Consider the following 20,805-nt stretch of genomic DNA (forward strand, 5'->3'; position numbering starts at 1 on the left):
TTATGAAATTTGCTCCTCGTGCATCCATTTCAGATGGTGTGACACAAACCACTGGTGTGTAAAGGTATGACTTTCCATGGTAAAACTTCACCGTTGTTACCAGCCAAGGGAAGTACCTCTCAGGAGGGTTAGCTGAGCATCTGCAATTTTGGACGTTTATCTGAACTTAATCCAAACGTCAGAGCCTTGGATTGTCATCTGTCCATGATAGGTACGCACATATTTGAGGTCCGGGCTACTACACTGTTCTGAACACAGGGCTCCCACAGACTTACTACAAAATGGAACATCTTAGGTGCAGATATGAGTCGAAATTTCTGGGTAGGCTAGTTACGTGTAAAAATGACTCCTTCCTAATATTTGACATGCTACTCCTGAAATGAGTTGCTGTGCTGTGTGAAGAACTGCAAGGTGTGATGGGGGTATACAAATCCCATGTGGGCTGGAAGTGGTTAAAGGGTAGGACTGGGCCCAGGTAGCCCCTCCTGGCCAGCCCTGCAGAGCATGGTCCAAGTAAGAAAGGGTTCAAAAGGGAGCAACCCAGCTCAGAAAAGAAAGCTGGGGAGGAGGACAGGCCTCCCCTGAAGGCTCCTGCCACAGGTGCTGGAGAAGCCCCCTGGAGGGACTAAGACTGTATGCTGAGCCCGGTTGGGGCAGATAGCTTTCTTTTTACCTTATATTGGAGTGGAAGCTGGGGGAGAACAGCAGATGGCAGGAAGTGACCTGGGAGGGTTATTCGGAGGGCACCTTTTGGGGCCAGACACTGTTGGCCCTCCAAAAGCCCTGGGTTGGACCCTGGTGGAGTGGGTGGGCCCAGGTTCCCCTACCACTGCCCACCTCACCACAACTCTGCTTAAAAGAGGGCCAGAACTGCGAGACCTGCCCGCTGGGAGGTTGCACTAGGTGCACTAACCACTAGGACTCTCAACCAGTGGCTCTCAACCTTTCTAGAGTACTGTACCCCTTTCAGGAGTCTGATTTGTCTTCCATACCCCCAAGTTTCACTTCACTTATAAACCACTTGCTTACAACATCAGACATACAAATACTTCAATGTCAGCCCACTATTACTGAAAAATGGCTCACTTTCTCATATTTATTATATAATTATAAAATAAATCAATTGGAATATAAATATTGTACTTACGTTTCAGTGTATAGTATACAGAGCAGTATAAACAAGTCATGGTATGACATTTTAGTTTGTACTCACTTCACTAATGCTTTTTATGTTGTGTGTTGTAAAACTAGGCCAATATCTAGATGAGTTGATGTACCCCTTGGAAGACCTCTGCGTACCCCCAGGGGTACACATACCCCTGGTTGAGAACCACTGACTTAACTCACCGAGAGCTCTGTTATACTGAATATTAAATCAATGGTTTGACTACCCTTCAGACCTTATTGTGTAGCCGCAGTAAACTACTGTATATCAACGCTATCCTTATATCACTTACCATCAAACACAAACACCATGTTGTTAATTCCCAGTAAGAAGAAGAATGCTTAGTGCTTCCATAGCACTTTACACTGACAAAGCACTATGCAAACATTGACTAATAAAATCCCAAGGCATATCATATAAAATGTCCAGTGTTGTGTGCTTGAATAGGCATGTATGCATCTGCGTATCTGATTTTTTTTATGGCCGATTGGAAGAATTAAAGGGATAAGGGACAGGCAATTTAGGTCCAAAGCTAGGATGATGAACAAACAAGCTATCACAAAATCTAACTTCAATAACAAAATATTTCCATATATAATGTTTATATATAATGTAAATGGATACGGTTTCTTTTTTAAAATAGTAACACATTTCCCTGCAACATCTGTTGCTCAAGCTTCGTGCTCCTACATAAGATAGGAACCTCAAAATAAAACTGACTATAAATAACATTGAAACTGTCCAGTCTATTTTCATTTTTTAAACTGAAGTACAAAACACTGAAAAAGAAAAAAGGCAGAAGTTCAACTAGATTTTAAAAAAATAATTCACCTTGTAAAATACAACGTAAAATATTAAGAACTGGCTAATCGAGCTCTCAAAAAGTAGCTATCAATGGACAGTCGTCATTGTTTCTGCTGGGGTTCAGCAGGGATGAGTTTTAGGCCCAACACTTCTCAATATTTTTATTAATGATCTGAAAGTAAATATAAAATTTGCAGATGACAGAAAGGTTGGTGGCATGGTAAATAATGATGAAGACAGGGCAGTCACACAGAGCGATCAGCATCACTCGGTAAGCTGGGCTCACTCACACAAAATGCATTTTCAAATGGCCAGATGCAAGGTCATATACCTAGGCACAAGGAATGCAGGCAACGCTTATAGCATGGGGGACTGTATCCTGGAAAACGGTGACTTTGAAAAGGCTTTAGTGGTCTTAATGGACAAACAACTGAACATGAGCTCCTAGAGTAATGCTGTGGCAAAAAGGGCTAATGCAATCACTGGATGGATAAAGAGAAGTATAAACAGGTGTTGGGAGATTATTATACTGTATGGCATTGGTGAGACCAATATTAATATATTGCATACAGTTCTAGTGACCGCATTTTAAAAAGGATGTTGAAAAACTAGAGAGGGCGGAAAGAATAACCACAAAAATTATTCAAGGGCTGGATATAATTCCTTACATTGAGAGACTTATGGAACTCAGTTTGTTTAGCTTACCAAAAAGATCGAGGTGACTTGATTACAGTGTATAAGTACCTTCCTGGGGAGAAAATACGGGGTACTAAAGGGCTTTTTAAACATGCAGAAAAAGGAACACCAAGAATCAATGGCTGGAAGTGAAAGCCAGACATATTTAAATGAGAAAAAGGCAAAATAAAATAAATAAATAACTAGTGAAGGTGATTAGCCAGTGGAATAAACTACGCTAGCAGGTGATGGATTCTCCATCTCTTGATGTCTTCAAATCAAAACTGGATGCCTTTCTAAAAGATGCTTTAGTCAAACACAAGTGTTTGGGTTCTACACAGGGTAGCAGGATGAACTTTAATGGCATGTGATACAGAGGAAATCAGACCTCACAATCTAATGGTCCCTTCTGACCTTAAAATCTGCAGTTCTATGAATAGTCTAAGATGGTGGTATTAGAACTCAGGAGGAATTTTTAATCTAATTGTTTCCCATTAATGCGACACAGATCTAGCAGATTAAATACAAGCAGACAGGGAGTAATCTTTTTTCTAATCTATAAAACAATGTAAAAAATATACTGTTTCTGAGCTCCATGCTGAGCTTTCTACTTTGTTATATGAAGTGCATTATCAGGTGTTATTGTAGATAAAGCAATGATAGAATAGCACAACATTATGTATAAAAAAACACTGAAAATACAGTTATAGTCCATCAGCTTGAAACATTTTGCCAAAATTTGATTATTTCACAACTAATATGGGGCCTGATTTAAAGCCCATTGACTTCAGTGGGAATTCTTTCACTGACTTCAGTAAGCTTTCAATCAGGCCGATAAACCTCAAGTCAGGACCGTACTTTAGCATGTGTTTAAGTTTCACTAACTTCAGTGCAGTCCGGTATAGGGGAGTTTTCCTGAATAATTTATTACAGCATTACTAGTTTAAAAAAATACAAAATGGAAAGCAATTTTAATCTTTCTAAAAAGTTAGTGACTCTACCCTGAATATGCATCCGGATAGTTTCAGTATTTTTACATGCAGTATTGATTTACTTGAATTTATGCCATTTGCTATGTTCAATTATGTTAAACTAATAATTTGGACCCTTCAAGCTTTGCTAAAACAAATTCAAAATCTCAGAGCAAAGATCTGTCCACTCCAAATTTCTGAGTTTAACCCAATTTTGTGTCAAATCCTGCAAAATTGCCCACTTTGCAAAATATGCATGGAGCTAGGGCTCCCTGGGGCTAGGAAAGACATATGAGACTTTTTAGGCAAAATGGTAACAGATGCACAGATCACTGCAGCACAAAATAACATGAAGATTCTGTACAACATCATTAGGCAGCTGTCAGGCAGAAAAACAAATACCAGCTGACCAGTTCAAGACAATGAGTGCTACTTAACAATGAAGACATCAGAACAATTGAACATATGTAGGTAGTACTTTAATCAACTACTGAATGCTGAGCCAGTGGCCAATCCCCCAGCTAGAGGAAAGAGAAGATCTGGACATTGAACTAGGACCTATAACCAGAGTAGAAGGAGAGAGGACTTTTCATTGGTTAAAAAAAAAAGTGGAAAGGCACCAGTCCCGGCTAAAATTCCAACAGGGGTTCTTAAGTTAGATTTGAAGAACACAGCAGAAATTTTGACAGGCATCTTAGATAGATGGGAAGAAGAAAAAAAAATGCAAACAAGTAGGAAAAGGGCCATATAGTGAAGTTGCCAAAGAAAGAATATCTATGTCAATTAGGCACTTTTGAAAAATCTCATCCTTATGTGCCAGGCCAGAAAAACGTTGGCCTAGGGTTAGCTAACATTGAAGAATATGCCTGAAATAATAATAATTTTGTAAAGTTTCAGATAAAAAGGTATTGTGAAGAAAAAAAAAATCACTGAAAATGGCAAATACTATTATTTGAGTGGAAAAATCAGAACACAGGACAAGGATCCTCATCCTTAGACCCAGAACAGTGAAGCAGGGTTGGTCCACTGTTGCAGTATTAGTTTATTACATTTCAGTGATGCATAGTGAGCAGTATGCTGGCAGCTACTGGTTGTATTCTTCTTCAGAACAGTACCAACACCAACCATGTAATTCAAAAGCCGCACAGAAGAATTTTTCTGCATGCATGTGTTGAGAAAATATGATGAGAATGCACCTAGGAAATAAAGTAGCAGCAGCGCTTAGTGTTAATTTACTGGTTTCAGAGTAGCAGCCGTGTTAGTCTGTATCCGCAAAAAGAAAAGGAGGACTTGTGGCACCTTAGAGACGCCTTTTCTTTTTGTTAATTTACTGGCACTATTGCTACCAGAGAGGTTAAGCTGCTTTGGCCTTTGCAGTTGGCTTCTTAGCACGGATACAGCTAAGAGAGTCATTGCCCAGGCTGCAGAGAAGGAAAGCAAAGGAGAGTAATTCCTAGAGCCCATGGGCCAAACTCAGCTTTGTCGTAATACTGATGGAAGTAACTGCCGTGGAGCAGCTACAGTGACACAAACTCCGCAGCATGGTAGTGGTATCACTTCAGGGCATTTTAATTTCATTCAGCTCTCTCGCCTTACCCCTACTCCCCTGGGTGCCCTGGAACAGCAGGGGAGGGCTCCAAGTGAAATTATCCCCCGTAGCGCTACTATTGTTCTTCAGGACTTGTTAGCTGGTCTACTCCCTGGGGTGGAGAGCAGCACTGGGAGTCTGGAACAAGGAAGTCAACAGTGGAATGTGGACGGTGGCTGTGATCTCTACATGTGCACATGTGTGCAAGGTCAGGACAGGAGGTTATAAATGCATTACCCTTTCTGCTTGAGTTCAGTCTGTTCCACTTAGGTATATTCAGGGACTTGGGGACGGTAGGTGGGGTGGCCAAAACTTGTCATTGTGAGATCCTTGTATCAAGCTGGAGCCGTGGCTGGTGACAAGCAGTGGGGAGGCTTTGTGTTCATTATTCAGGAGGCTTGATAACACCTCACTGTAGGTAGACAGGATGCTTGCAACCCTTAAATATGTAGAGACCAGACCAAACACTTGGCACTAACTGCCTTGCCAATTATCACCCGTGTCTAATACGCCCCCTCTGAGGAATAGTACTGAGGTGATGTAGGAGTAACTAGTCAAAGTATGTTCCTGCAAGTTGACCTCAATTCCTCCAGTCTAGTTTTAGATGTCAGCACAGCACACTATATAGACAATACTGCTCCCCATAGCTGATGATCTCATAGCAATGAGACAGGTAACACGTCTGCACAGACTCTATTGCATCTAACAGCCTCTGCTATGTCAGCATTGACAACGAGGTTTTGTAGTCATATCTGTATGATCTTGCAAGAGTAAATGAGGTGGCTCTCCCGTGTGCTATTTCCCTGCTCTGTAACAGATAGTTCGGGTTAGTAAAGGGAACACCCCCTTCCTCCCCAGGTGCTCTCGTAGAATTCTATCTGGTCATCTCTTCTACTTAACATGTTTCCACAGCAACTAATTAAATTTATTTAATAACTTCCTATATGCACTTAATAAATCTCAATGTAGTTTCTAAGATTCAGAGGCACCTGAAATTTCAGACAAATTCACATAAAACTGTACACTCATCTTGTATCCATAAACAGATCATCACACTACACCCACAGAATTTATGTTAAAAAAGGATCTAAGTCCTTCTGAAATACTCAGCATACATTTGATTGGGATAACCCGGGTCAGGCTGGTCTGGCTGGGTCCATGTTACCAGTGGATACGGGTGACCTCTAAATCAAAAGTGCGGGGCATATGCCTCATCTTTTGCACTTCTGTACAGACTTCCACTCTGAGGGTTATAATTCAATGTTCAAATCGTTTTACCAAGTCCTTTCAGTATCAGCACAAACAACTTGCATTAAGTCTTTTGCAAAGCACCAAGGTAACATATTCACTTTCCCCTAACTCTTGACAGGTGGTAATAAGATTCTCCCGTTTCTTTGAGTGATTTGATTTGAAGGCTTTTTTGTATACAACTACTTAATTGCAGCTATTTTGAAAGGGTGACGCCCGCATGTGGAACCTGAATAATATTTCAACAAGTTTTAAGAAGCTGTCATTTTCTCTGATGTCTCCCAAAGCCTCAGTACATTTTGTCATCCCATTTTAGCTATTTTTTTTTAATAGAGTGGGGTTTAGTTTCCTATCTATGCACAATGTGTAGATAAAGGTAGTTTAGCTTTCCCAGGTACATCAAATATTTATATTACTCCTGTGTTTAATTTGGATAGAATCTGTATTTATTGTATGTGGATTTTTATATTTTTGAACAGTACAACTATCTCTATGTGAGCCAGAAATGGAGAAAAATATATTAAAATTTGTTCCCACGTGGAGGTATTTATGAAGCTGTGATATAATGTCGCTCATGCATTTCATTAATAAAACAACACTGGTTAGATTACATTTGTAACTAGTATACATGCATCCTATGGTCACGTGTTGGCCCTTTCCTGTGTTAAAATTTCAAAAGTAAAGCACACAGAAGTTAAAGACAAAAAGCAGTAGGCCTGTATATTTTCTTTCTTTTTTTTTTTTTTGTCCTGAGGTTGGTAATAATGATTGCTACATTAATTTAGGATGAGGTTTCCATAAGAGCTTGGCATTGGCTTAGCTCTGCTTCCACTGAAGTCAGTGGTAAAACTCTCAGAAACTTCAGTGGGAGTACTGAAAAATCCATCCTTAAATGTCTCATTCATTGCATTGGTTTTGTTGATTTTTCAGGATCAATGCAAAAACAAAAAAGAAAAAAGAAAACAAAATCAAAACAAGAGAAAATTTGCAATTAAGTCTGCTGCTCGTTGCAATGGGTCACTCTGAAGAGGTTCTTTCTATTTCAAAAGGTTATACTGATTTGATTCCTTATACTTAAAATGGGGAAAATCAGTGGGGAATTCTCCAACAAAATAGAATGAACTTTTTCAGAGCCACAACTGTAGCTGTATAAATCAGAGAGACACATAAAGGTACCTGCTGGGAGGCAGAAGCTGTTGATCAGCTCCTGAGCTGGAGGATGCAGGAACCATGAAATCTGACGGGCCCCTGGAGGAAATGAATGCTCACAGCCGACTAGGAGATGGGACCCCTGTCTGTCAAGCGGCTGTGTTCTCTTTTTTCCGGTTGGAAGAGAAGACAGACGGGGAAAGGCCAGCTCACTGTTAGCGCGAAAGCTAGTACGGTGTGAAGAACAAGTACATGTGTTCAAAATGGATTCTTCTTTATGAATATGGGCGCAAATCCTGTGGCTCCTACCCAGGGTGCAGTTTTGTTCTGCACTTTTCCCTTTAAGCCTCCTCTGCTCCCATCCAATTTGGAGCGGCTGCAGAGGCTAGCAGGGCCATCAGTATAACTGCGATAGCCCTTGGAGACTGCCTAAGATACAACAGCCTGTCCCCATTGCCCAGTATCCCTACAGAGATATATGGGCTCCAGCCCTGCCTCCTGAAACCTTCAGCAAACCCTGATACCGGGGCTTGTGGCAGGGCTCTCCAAGGTCTCGTAGATTTACATCCAGTGGTGCCAGGTTCAACCCCTGCAGATAATAGCCCACCCAGGGACATTGGGTTACATAATCATACTCTATTATGGATGTAATTTACCCCATTACGTACCATTTGCACCCTAGCACTACTGTTCCACTACCACCTTTCCACATTAGGTTTCATATTATTACTATAGCATCGCATGGGGGAATAATAGCGGTACTGAGAAATATGACTCTTTTTTCCCAAAATATTATTGATTAATGATTCCTTAGTGCTGGAGGAATATGTCAACTGGTTAATACAATTCTACGTATGCTCAAGGTCTGGGAAAGAGGGAAACATTCGGTTTAAAAACCCTTGGTTACTCTGTATCTTTTTTTTTTCCTGTGTGTCCTTTGTATTGCTAGGATTATACAGGAAAACAGTTCATTTCTCATCTAAACTAATAATAACCCTGTGTTTGTACCAGAATTACTACAGCAACTAATTATGATGTCACAAACAGGGGATTGTGACTTAAGGCAGAGAACAAGCAGCAGGAGCAAAGAAATCCTAACAATACATATCCTGTCTTCACACCAGCACTCTAGTAATAAATAGGAAAGAAAAAAAATACAGAAAATACACACGTAAAAAAAAATCACCTCTAGACAAAACACTTTTCCAAAGGAGTCAATGAATTTTTAAAGCACGGACAGTAAGGAAGGAGAATTTGCTAACAGTCTTCTAAAGCAGGATCCATGGAATACCTGGGACTGTATTTATATTATGTCATGATGTACTCATTACAAGGCTGGAAATAAAACCAATACTTACATCCGGAGCTGCCATTTGTTGGAACCAAAGTGAAGTTGGAAGCCCGTGGGTTACGCACGATATCCTGCCAATGAATGGTGTCGGCGTAGCAAAGAAACTTATTCTGGCCAACGTATACCCCTCCATTCAGTATTTCTGTATCAAAGAAGAAGACGACAAATCCTTCAGCATTGAGATGTACAGCTGATTAAATATATTGCTTCTAGGGGTGGGGAAGGAACATTGATTTTAAATGTGAGTATTATGGCTAAAATCCCTTGTAACTCTCTGAAAATCGAAGGGCAAGCAGCTAGCAGAATTTGAAAACTGAAACCATCTATTTACACACAAAAGAGTCCTGACGAAGACAGCCACAGATTACAGTGCAAACTCTTCACACCAGTCATACAAAGGGATTTGACAGTCTCCAGATGAGTTTGTGGGAACAACACCTGCTGTTCTAGTCTACTTAGGAATGTACCCCTCATTTATTTGTGTGTGTGTGTGTGTGTGTGTGTGTAAATGTCCAAGATTTTGTTGAGATAAAATAATGAAATGATACGCTCTTCTAGTCTGAATCAGACACGCACAATCCCATGCTGTAAATGTAATTAAAAACATATGAACTAAATGGTCTTACTGGCAGTGGGAAGAAAGGAATTCTCTTATTTAGGACTGGTAGAATTTGGGGCATGTGTCATGACCATGGAAAAGCACTTTCTAGAATTACACTTCCATGCAGTCTATCTGAAAGGTTATCTTCATTCTATTCTCTACTGATAAGAGATGGTTCTGTGCAGGACTGGCCAACTCTCAGGTTAAATACTCTAGAGTCTTCTATGATAAAGGCCACACTCTCACATGCACCTGAAATACAGTTGCGGAGAAAAGCTGTGTGTTTGTGTACCACACTTTGGCCTTATGGACCAGGTTCTGGACCCCAGACGCAGCTCCTCTCTTCTTCATCAGGCAACTGAGAATTCTCCTGACTGATACCACCACCACCACCCTTGCAGCCCTTAGCATAGTGGGTGTATGCAGGGGAGTGGAAATAAACAGAGTATTACGATTGGGCCACATGTTATCCTGGGGGTAACAGAAATAGCCTCTCTCCTTGCAAGCCCATATCTTCTCAACCATATATTTAATTTCTAATTATCAGCAACTAATTATTTTTTTTTCCTATCTAAACTGTTTTATGATGAAAAATTGGGGGTTTTGACAAAAGGAATTTTTTGGTATGAAAATGTTGGCTTCAATTTTTCATCGAAAAACCAAAACACCCAAACCCAGAAACATTTTGATTTGGAAGATGCAGTTCTCCCCATTCATCTCTATGGGCTGTGCTCCCCAACAGGACTGCCTCTCCTATGATGCACCATGACCAGGGACTACCATTAGGGAGACCATGGTGCATAGTGAGAAGTGTAGTCTCACTAGGGAGCCCAGTGTATAGAGTAGAATGGGATCATGAGGCAGCCGGACTACAACTTCCATAAGGCACTGTGGCAGCATTTGCAAATCAAATCAAAATATTTCAGTTTCCAGACAAAATATTTTGGTTTTTGAATTTCTGGTGAAAAAAATGAAATTTTCCTTGAAGAATTTAGATAAAAACTTTTCTTTACACTTTTGTCAAAATTTTCCATGAAAAAAACCTCAGTAAACACCATTGATTATATCCCCAAAAATATTTTGCATTCCCTTGAAGAAAGTCTCCTACTCTAGAAGAGTTGGCATCAGAAAAGGTGACTTATCAGCTCCCAAAATTGAGTTTTGTAATTGAATCTGGTTCCGTAAAAGATTCTGCCCCTCCTGCTTTGTTCTTTTTCAGAACAAGTCAGTAAGATGAAACCCATCTGCTTTTATCCAAAATACACAGAAGATCCACCTTGGAAAACTCTAGAAAACACGGAACTTGCAGCACAAGGCAAGGAAGAGCTCAGATGGCTTTTAAACCTCTTTGCACCATCCTGAACGGGCTGCTCCAGGGGGTAAAGTTGTCCTTGAAGTAACAGACAACCCTGAGAAGCTGTCTTAATGACCGCAGCTTCTGTGGATGGCAGCCCAGGCCAGAATTTCTGCAGTGACATGTGTGTGCTCCACCCCTGCTCTGAAATGCACCTTCTGTTACTGAGGACACCATGTATGCCAGAGCTTTCGATGGGGTCCTTGGTAGGGTGACCATATTTACCGAAGCAACATCTGGACACAGTGCAGGGCTGGTCTGAGCAATCTGGCATCCTGAGCCCCACCCTTACCCTACACAGGGCTGGCCTGAGCCACCTGGCATTGCTGCTTGCCCAAGCCCCACGCTACTAGGGACTGGGGCTGACTGCCCAAGCCCCGCACTGCCCTGGGCTGGCTGCCCGGGACTGGGGCTGACCGCCTGAGCCCTGGGCTGACTGCCCAAGACCCACTACTCAGCACCTCGTGTCACCACTAGCCTCCCCAAAGGCTCCTCTGCAACCCCCCTAGGAGGTTGCAATCCACTTTTTTGACTAAACTGGGGTTTGTTCCACTTGCTCTTGCCAACTGATCAGAGCAACTTGCAACTGGGACAAATGCCCTTTTTTGCCAAAAATGTGTGGACGTCCGGGACAGGGCTTAAAAAGGGGGACTGTCCCGGCCAAAACAGGACTTATGGTCACCTTAATCCTTGGGCAACATGCAGCTGTTCTCAGAAATCCTTCCCCAGCTTACAGTCCCCTGTACACTGGTCCAGTCCTTTCTCCTGGCCTAAAGGGGCCAGAGTGGGAGTGAGGGTCTCACTTTAGGGGCCTGACAGCTGTAATGTTTCCTTGAACATAAGACCTGTAATTTACAGCAATGCAAGCAAGATAAAAACAGACAAGTAGGCAGAGGAAGGCAGACAGGAACCCTACAGACTCCCCCCGCCCCCTCTATGAAACACCTGAAGTTCCTGTTCCCTGAACTCTTTCTAGGAAATTAAAATAGGAGATAGGATAAAATGCACCAAGGGAGCTGTCATTCTAACTGTGCAGATAGGAGCTAATCCATGTACAAGACGTATTAGAAAGTGATACTCACAATGGAAATGTACTTTAACCATAACTTCCTGAAATATAATCTTTGTTACCGTTTGTCCTCTTTGTTTCTAAAACATTTTTTTCCTAATTTGTGATGTTATTAGTATCTAGTCATTACATAATTTCTGTGGCAATGCTTACTTTTTGTTTAAGCATGCCTTATTTCTCTATCTCCTTAAAGATCTGATTCCTCAAATCTCAGTCGAGCAGGCTATTCTCCTCGAGGTAGAAGCAGCAGTAGCAGGATTTCTTTTCAAAACAATTTCTTTTCACCTACCAGAAATCCTGTCGGTTCCACTGTTTCCCTTCTTGTTTTTCAGTGTTTCAAAGCACTGGACAAACTTTTAGCCCATGGGACTCTCATTAAAGTTAATGAGAGCGGTGCAGCTAAAACCCCAGGAGCCACTCCGTGTCACCGATGCAAGTCCAAGCAAAGAAAATGTGAAGGTTACTTACTAATGGCATCTTAGAATGATATTAAGGGGTGCTATTGCTGCTAGGAGTGGCATCCTTCTTAAGGGGACATTAAAAGTAACTCTTGACTACTTGGGGGATGATTAAGGTTATTTGTAGTCTACAGATCCAGAGCAAATCTTTAAAAACTTCTCAGGGGAATATTAACATCTACAAACACTAAGGAAATAAGACCCTGCATTTTTCACTACGAATATTAGGATTTACATACCATGTAAAGGAGATAGTCTCTATAAAATAACATGAAATAAGGGATCACATGCAAACTCGTCCTTCCTCCACATTAATCAGTTACCGGTATTGACATTTATTTCTAGGAAATCTTTGGTTTAAGAGCTTGTCTTTTCCACTGAAAAGGGGCTTAAAATGGAGACAATAATAACTATTTTGCACAGAAAGGAATCCAGATTAGAGGTAGACTACTGATCTGTCTGTATGATATTCTTATGATCCCTGACATATCCCACACAGCAGCTGCTAGCAATTCTGTCCCAAGAGAAAGGCAGGATTTAGCAGGACTTTTGAAAACATGATTAGCGACCATTTCTCCTTTTTATCCCATTGACACGGGATTAGCAAATCTGTCCCAAATCCTGATCCAAAAAATATTGTCTGACATACATTGAAGAATTGAAGAGCCACCTTCATCTTCTGCTAATAATTTACAAATCGGTTTTAAATAGTGTTGCTATCAATTGATATATCTGACTATCCGCCAAAGGCATAATTTATTTATACATGCATTCACTTGACAATGCTTATTAAAAATGGTCTCAGTTTGCTTGATAGGAAACTTCTGTGCATTCTGATACACTCAATAGCCCTCTATTCTATGACAGTTTCACTAGTTTCAATGGGGCTACGTGTGGAGTAAGAAGCTATTAATTGTGAAAAAGGGTTTAAGAATCAGGTCGCTTTCCTGCAACTACAATAAATCACAAGTTGTCACTAATGTTAACTCAAGGTAAATGTAACAAGTTCTCTGACTTCTATTAGCAACCCTTAATTTCAATAATAAGCATTGCATTCATAGACTGGTAGACTTTAAGGTCAGAAGGGACCATTGTGATCAGCTGGTTTGACCTTCTGCTCATTGCAAGCCACAGAACCTCACCCACTCCTTGTCTGCTCTGGCCTTTCTTAGAGCCAAATTCTGATACCCTTATTTCCCAATGAATAGTCTCTCTGTCCAAGAATTATCTCACTGAAGTTAACAAGGTCACTCATGAAGGAAGGCACTAGTAAACTGGACAAAGGATCTCAGAATCTGGCCTTTAAATATAAGAAAGCTAATGCAAGTTCCGAGGTTAGTTTTTTCTTTCAAATACTTTTGCTCTCCTCCTTCCTTTCTGTTGAATCCACACTCATTCCTCCTTATCAGTTTGTCTCTTCTTTCTCCTCTTGGGCCAGGTCCTCAGCTGGTGCAAATCAGCCCAACTCCATTGACGTCTGGAGAACTACGTTTGATTTACATTGGCTCAGCATCTGGCCCCAATGCGATTTGCTTCCTGCTGCTCTTTTACCAAGAACAATACTTGAAAAGACCTAATAAACCCTGATATGTGTTAAGCAAATGAAGCACAAATGTGATCAATATGCAATAGAGTTACAGTATAATGAACTCATCATCATAAAGTCAACATCTAATTTTAATTTACTGCACTGAAAGCAAGAGATAATGTTAAACAATAAACAAAAGGAAAAAGGCAGAGATCCCAGATTATAAAAACAAGTTGGCAGAGAAAGGTAGACCAAAAAATAAAATAAAATAATGATGGATTTTTTTTCCGCCTCCATATGAAACACCTGAAGTTCCTTTTCGGTGAACTCTTTCTGGGAGATAAGAGTAGGAAATGGAATGACAGCTCCCTTAGTGCATTTTATGCTCTTTAACTGTGCAGATAGGAGCTAATCTCCGTACAAGAAGCACTGGAAAGAGATGTTCACAATGGGAATGTATTTTAAATATCATTTACTTAAATATAATCATTTTTAGCTTTTGTCCTCTTTGCTTTTAAAATCTTTTTTGCAAATTTGGAAAGTTATTAGTGTTTAATCATTGCATTTCTGCCTAATATAGCAGGTAGAGCACTCTACGCTCGGTCTGCTGCTGCCTGAAATACCCAATACACTGGGTAAAAGTCAGCTTCAAAGTTTCCACTGGGGAGATTTACAAAGTGGGATAAAGGATTCTGAAGCACAAGTCCTGTTGACTACATTTGAAAATCTGCCCTGAGATTTGGCTCTAAAAAGAACACCATCTTCCACTCCAGCATAAAGGCTGCAACAGGTTCTGAGAACAGAGAATAGCCCCACCTACTCTTGCCACTTGATTCTGAAGTGAATGCAAAAATTTTATCATCATTACTAGAGCTACTTGACTGGTTAAAAAAAAAAAAGGAAAATCCTGTCAGTCCCATATTTTCTTAAAATAAAGCACCAAGTCCAGTTTGTTATGAGTCATAGGGACACTGTCCTCGTTATTTGGATAGCTGCCAGTCGTTTGAAGAAAAATACATATTTATAAATCTCTAATATTTTAGGAATGATTATTCACCCAGAATGTCACACCAGAAATGAGCAACCCACAATATCTGCTCCTTAAAAAGTTCCAATCAGCCAGTAATGGAGCAGAACTCTTACCATGTGACTTAGGTAACCTATCACAGAACATTAGTAACTCATAGCTAAAGCAAACAGTTCACAGACAATCCATGCAAAAATCCATCAATCCATCCATCCATCTGCAAAAATGTCTCATGCAGAGAATATTTCTGAAAAATGAGCAGATTAGAACATCAGGATCAGTTTATAACTGGTTTGCTAATTACCGAAAGTGGGTAAATCCATCAAATATTATTTGTAATGAATAGTTTGACCAGCTTTAGTCTTTACCATGGAATGGCAGTTGTGATGTTAGCAATCAGGATTGTGACTTCATTGTAGAATAAGGCAGAAGTATGAAGGAAAAAGCTCTTATAAAAAAGCACATATTATCACTCTAACAAAAAAAATAAAACAGAACAGTAGGTGAAGGAAAAGGCTTCTGTTGCATCCTTTCCCCCATCTTTGCACATTGTTTAGACTGCAAGTTCTCTGGGGCAAGGACCTCTCTTCTTATCCATGTGTTCAAGCAACACAAGAAAGGCTCTTCTCCTGAACAGTCATAAATGGCCTGTCTACAGCACAATCACTGATGTTCTACTTCTCCCAATTTCCTGTGCAGATTAAGGCAGCGAGGTATTTTCCGATCCCATAAGGTATCCTTAACTCTGAGCAACTCTGACAGCTTTCACTCCTATTTCAAATGGATGCTGTGTGCGCCTGTCTGAGAGCCGAATCTGTCCCTAAATATTTTCTCCATTGGATCTGAAAGTGATATTACTACTCCAGATTAAAAATTAAAGTTCTACCTTGGGATTTATCGAACCAAAGGGAAGGGAAAGAGAGAGAGAGAAAGATACCATGTTTTTGTTAGCATTTTATTTTTAAGGAGGGTGGAGAACGATAAGTATTCAGCCGGGCGCAAGGATGTCGTCAAACATCCACTGTAACCAGTCAGAAGAGAGATTGCAAATCTGAATTTCAGAAACAAAACTGGAGCCCATCTTATACCTCCTAAGACTTTTCTCTGGAAACCAAACAAAAGCTCTGTTTCACAGTATATCATGCAAGATGTATCCTACACATACAAATTAGATATTCCAGACTGAGGCTGTCTGTCCTTAATTTTCAAGGTCAGCATCCATTACCGTTGTTGATACTTCTCCGGATGCTGACATTGCCACATCTCCCCATTATCACCCACCAATCTGTTGTCATATACTGTATTACTCTTACAACCTTGTCATATTTCATCCAGGAAGCTGAATACATCACCTCCAGAATGGCTTTGGCCTGGAAATTTCATGCCTGGTCCTTAAACCAAATCTTTTGAGCTACTAGCACAGTGGATTGCTGATGGCCCTCTGGGAACACACTTCAGGTCCATTATTAATAAGCTATGTCTTTAAAGGGTAATGAGAACTGGGTGGTTTAGGAGAAAATAGCTCATCCATCATCAATCAAGATCTGAAGTTTTTGTACAGATGATTTAAGAAGAGTTGGACTGTGTAAAATTGATATGTCACATTTGTATTGGGGAAATGGGGGCAGTTTGATAATGAAAATGAGAGATTTAACCTTCTGTATTTCGGCTCAATAACCATAGTCAAAAGCTCACGGATGCGGATGCTGCGTATCAACGAGAAACCCCGGACAGTCTTCCATCTCAATTATACAATTTCAAGTAAAGATTATCTGGGTCATTAGCTGGAAGCTAGTTCAAAGCTTGGTGGTAATGACAAAATATTCTTTATTTCTGTTCCATTGTGTTCAGTGATACATGCCTATCATGCATGGGGCCAAATTTTCAAAGTGCAAAGCAATCATCCGCTCCCATTGTAGCAGCTATGGCCAGATTTTGAAAATCGTTCAGCATTCAACGTGGAGTTTAACAGGGAACTGTGCTCTTTTGAAAATCTGGGTGGGTGCTGGGATCTTTTGAAAATTCTGGCCCCAAGTACACAAAGTCAAACTAATATTAAATGCATAGCACATACTTGCCCCACCTGGTTTTGGTTTCAGTTTTGTATGGTTACAGTGCAGAGGGAAATCAGGTTTTAATTGCTATGCAGGCTGAACTTTCCTTTTTAAAGGCAAGTCTTTCATCCAGCACAATACAAAATGTAAACAAACCAAACACATTATTTGCACCAGTGCACAGTGAATCTAAAGCACTATCGCCCTGAATTTGCACTAGTGTAAATGAATGTAGAAGGGTCATGGCAATGGAGAGTTAGCGCAAATAACTGGAGACAACAGAAGCAGCTAAATTAAGCAAATAAAGCCAAAAAGACCCTACCTATTATCATCTTGTTCTGAGCAACAGGGCTTAAGAGCATGATTAAAAGTAAAATCCTCGCATAGTCTCTCTTGTTATAGTTTATCTCATCTGGGGGTTTCGTTGCTGTTGCTGAACTTGCATTATTGTGACTTACAGTAAATCAGTGGATACCTTCTTAAAGGAAGTGTGAGAACTGAATTTGGAGGTGACTGTTTCTTTAATCTCCTCCTCCCTTTCGCTAGCCTGCTGCACACTCCCACTTTCCATGGAGCTGCTCTCACACCTTCCATCAAAATCTAAAAGAAAACCGGTCTGCATTGCTGCCTTTCTTCACTGGTATCCAAGTGAGTTGGGATCATTTTCATGTTAGGCGGGTCACTCAATCACTCAGTTTCCCTATGATAAACGAGAAGACTAAGAGCTTAGCTAGCTCACAGGTGTGTTATTGAAGCCAAATTCATTAAAGCAAGGTACCTTGGAGTTCTTGAATGGAAAGTGCTCCAAAAGTGTCAAGTATTAATTATCATCATCATCATTATTATTGACAACAACCCACTGCTGCCTGGTTCACCTCACTCTCATCTCTCTGATCTCCAGGTGGACCAAAACTCAGCCGCTAAAATCTTTTGCCTTCCATTCTGACTGTGTCTTCCCACTCCACGTAACCTGCTTTGATCTGGTAACTGATGGACCAACTCTACAAGTTCAACTCAACTCCACATTCCCCCCTTTCACAAGGCATGGGTACTGCAGGAGAAAAGTTATGTGATCATGTAATTACAGATTGCATTCTAATGTAGACACATGGGGACCTGAATTAAGGTTGCACTGGCAACCTCAATTCTGGCATTTTCAAACTTCTGAGTGCTTCATTTTACAATCTTAACATTCTTTTAATGTGGTTTCTTAGAATGGAATACACGTATACACCACCATAAGAAGGATTAATCGTAATAGTCATAAGCACAATGGAAATGTTTATCTTTAACAACTTATCTTCCTGCTTTCATAAAGGCATTTTCCATTTTTATTGTGCAATTTCAGTAACAAATAGAATCGAAAAAAGAAAAAGCAAAGGAAAGAAATACGTCTTATTTTCATGTGTGTGACATGTTGTAAAATAAGTGATAAAGTATTCATCACACAGAATCTGCATCTGTGTCACTGTTCAGACTCCCATGCCGGGGATATACAGACTTCCACCCCCTGCTGCTTCAGGAATGAAAGAATCGCTGCCCCTTTGGTCTCAAAATCTTTTGGCTTCTGTTTTAAAAAAAATGAAATCAAATTATTCCAGTGATAATGAGTCTCCGATAAAGTTTAACCAAGTGTCTGTGGATGATACCACTTTAAAGGCTGATGCCAATAAGAGACATGCGTATCTGAATAAGAAGGGCAGTACTGCTCCAACAGTCAGAGACAAATGGTCGGTTTGTTTATAACACCTGTTTAAAGATTTCATGTAAGGGCAGGATCATTGGCTGGGTGTGTTTGCACTAAGGTAAGAAGCTTGTTCTAGGGAATAATTAGGTGGATTCTGTTGTCTCGCAGATGCAAACAGCTTGTTATTTCACCTGTATATAAGAAAGATGAGAGAGGGAGTGGACCTAGGGTGTGGGCTGAGAAGTCAAGAGGAAGGAACCTTAAGCTCATCTTATTTTTCTTTTCTTTGCTGGAAGGGGGCAATTTGGGACACTGCATCATGTGTGAACTGTGACCATAGAGCAGGGGCAGGTGCTCACAGTCTCCGGTAAATATCTCACCCAAACGACAACACAGCAATTTGTTCCTTCCTAATAATTCCTCTTCTAACACACGATTATTTGACTGTGCTCATCTTAGAGACTCGCGAGCAATAGCAAATTGCTTCAGCAAATTGCTGAAAAGGATTTCAGTAACAAAAAACACAGCTGTGGCCCTCTGAACATCTCACAGCTGATAAATCTGTTGAATTTCAAGTGTGTCGCTTCCCTAATCCCCTTCTCTGCTCTCATTCAGCTACTCCCTTTTGGCTGAGCACCAGTAGGACAGCAGGGAGAGGGGAAGAGGAAATGAAGCTTGCCTGCCCAAAGAGCACTGCTGATTGACTAAGGGAAGGAACTGCAGTAGAATCATCCCTCCTCCCAAAATCCCCACTGGAAGCCAGCAGGTCTGTGAGCTGGCTTGACAGAGGGACCATAGGGTGCATCACACTCAGACCTCCCAGAATTGGGAGTAGTTGCTCCTGTCTATTAACAGCTCAGGAAAGCTTATGCTCAAATAAATTTGTTAGTCTCTAAGGTGCCACAAGTACTCCTGTTCTTTTTGCGGATACAGACTAACGCGGCTGTTACTCTGAAAAAAGTTCTCAGGTGATAATCCTGCCGGGCACTACCCAGTATTTCTATGAGCCCACTGTCCAAAGTAGCTAATCCAGTCTGCCCCTGGCAGTCTCCTTTCACATGTTCGGGGCTCCTGGTGCCAAGTGTCCTAGAACACCATTCAATAAAAGATACACGGGATTTGTCGTTACACGTTCTGCTTCCCACTCCATGGGACATTTAACATTCTTCACTCTTGAACTGCAGCCCATGACCAATGGCTTGCACATGCCAGGTCTGACTCAAAGCAGAGTGATACAGCATCACTGCAGCAAGAGCTTTCTGGTCTGTCAGACAGATCAGCTCCAGATAGATGCTGAAGTAAGCGGCAAGAAGATAATCCTTTTTGTCCTCTTACGTTGGATCCAGGCCCAATTTCTTCCATAGCTTGTCTGCTGTTGGTTCTGTGATTACAGCTTCTCTCCAGAGGATGTAGAATATTAATTCAGTGTGTGGCTTACATCATTAAGCGTGGGTGGCCAGTGGAGGGAATTCTGACACTGCTCCCCTGTGATTGCAGGGGGAATCAGATAGCTGCTATCACACCTGAAGACTCTACAAGCGTCCTCTAGACAGGTCCTTCCAGGAGCAAGTAGCAGACCAAAGCCACAAACATGGCAAAAGGCACTTAGAAACAGTTCCACGCCCACTGCTCCCAGCTGTGTTACTGACTAGGGACAAGGAGTGCCCTGTAGCTCTTTGCATGGGTGCACTGGAGAGAAGCCTTGTAATCCCAACCACATGGTGCACCTCCATAGACTAGGGTATGTTACCACTCACTAGGTAGTCACAGCTTACGACAGCAGGACTTGTCAGTATTTTCTGTCTCCCACTGCCCTGTTAGGGACCCATCCCATCCTTGTCCTCCAGAGACCCTTCCGTGAGTGGACAGACTGAACCCCTACTTGACAACAGTCAACAGAGTTTGCAGAAGAGGGTCAAGGCCATGGAGTAAGCATCCAATTGCAGGACAGGAAGGGTAGCAACCAGGCCTTGCTGAGATGTTTAATAGAGAGGAGGCCTGGGAGCCAAAGTGAACTTCTAAGCAAACCAGTTGGGTTAGTTAACTGCAAACCAAACTTCAGACTGTGAGTTCCTC

At 41.1% G+C, this 20,805-nt stretch overlaps 1 protein-coding gene across 6 annotated transcripts in view; it reads right to left on the bottom strand.

Moving 5' to 3' along the window:
- The window catches only part of ERBB4 (erb-b2 receptor tyrosine kinase 4), a 971,255-nt gene that overhangs the window by 285,379 nt on the left and 665,071 nt on the right, over nucleotides 1-20,805 (bottom strand). For all 6 annotated transcript variants that reach the window (XM_043525750.1, XM_037912404.2, XM_043525751.1 and 3 more), the window contains exon 4: nucleotides 8,959-9,093. In XM_043525750.1, the coding sequence (XP_043381685.1) occupies nucleotides 8,959-9,093 (135 nt within the window). The remainder of the gene's footprint in view (nucleotides 1-8,958; nucleotides 9,094-20,805) is intronic.

Source organism: Chelonia mydas, chromosome 11 (assembly GCF_015237465.2).
Source record: "Chelonia mydas isolate rCheMyd1 chromosome 11, rCheMyd1.pri.v2, whole genome shotgun sequence".
Taxonomy (NCBI): Eukaryota; Metazoa; Chordata; order Testudines; family Cheloniidae; genus Chelonia; species Chelonia mydas.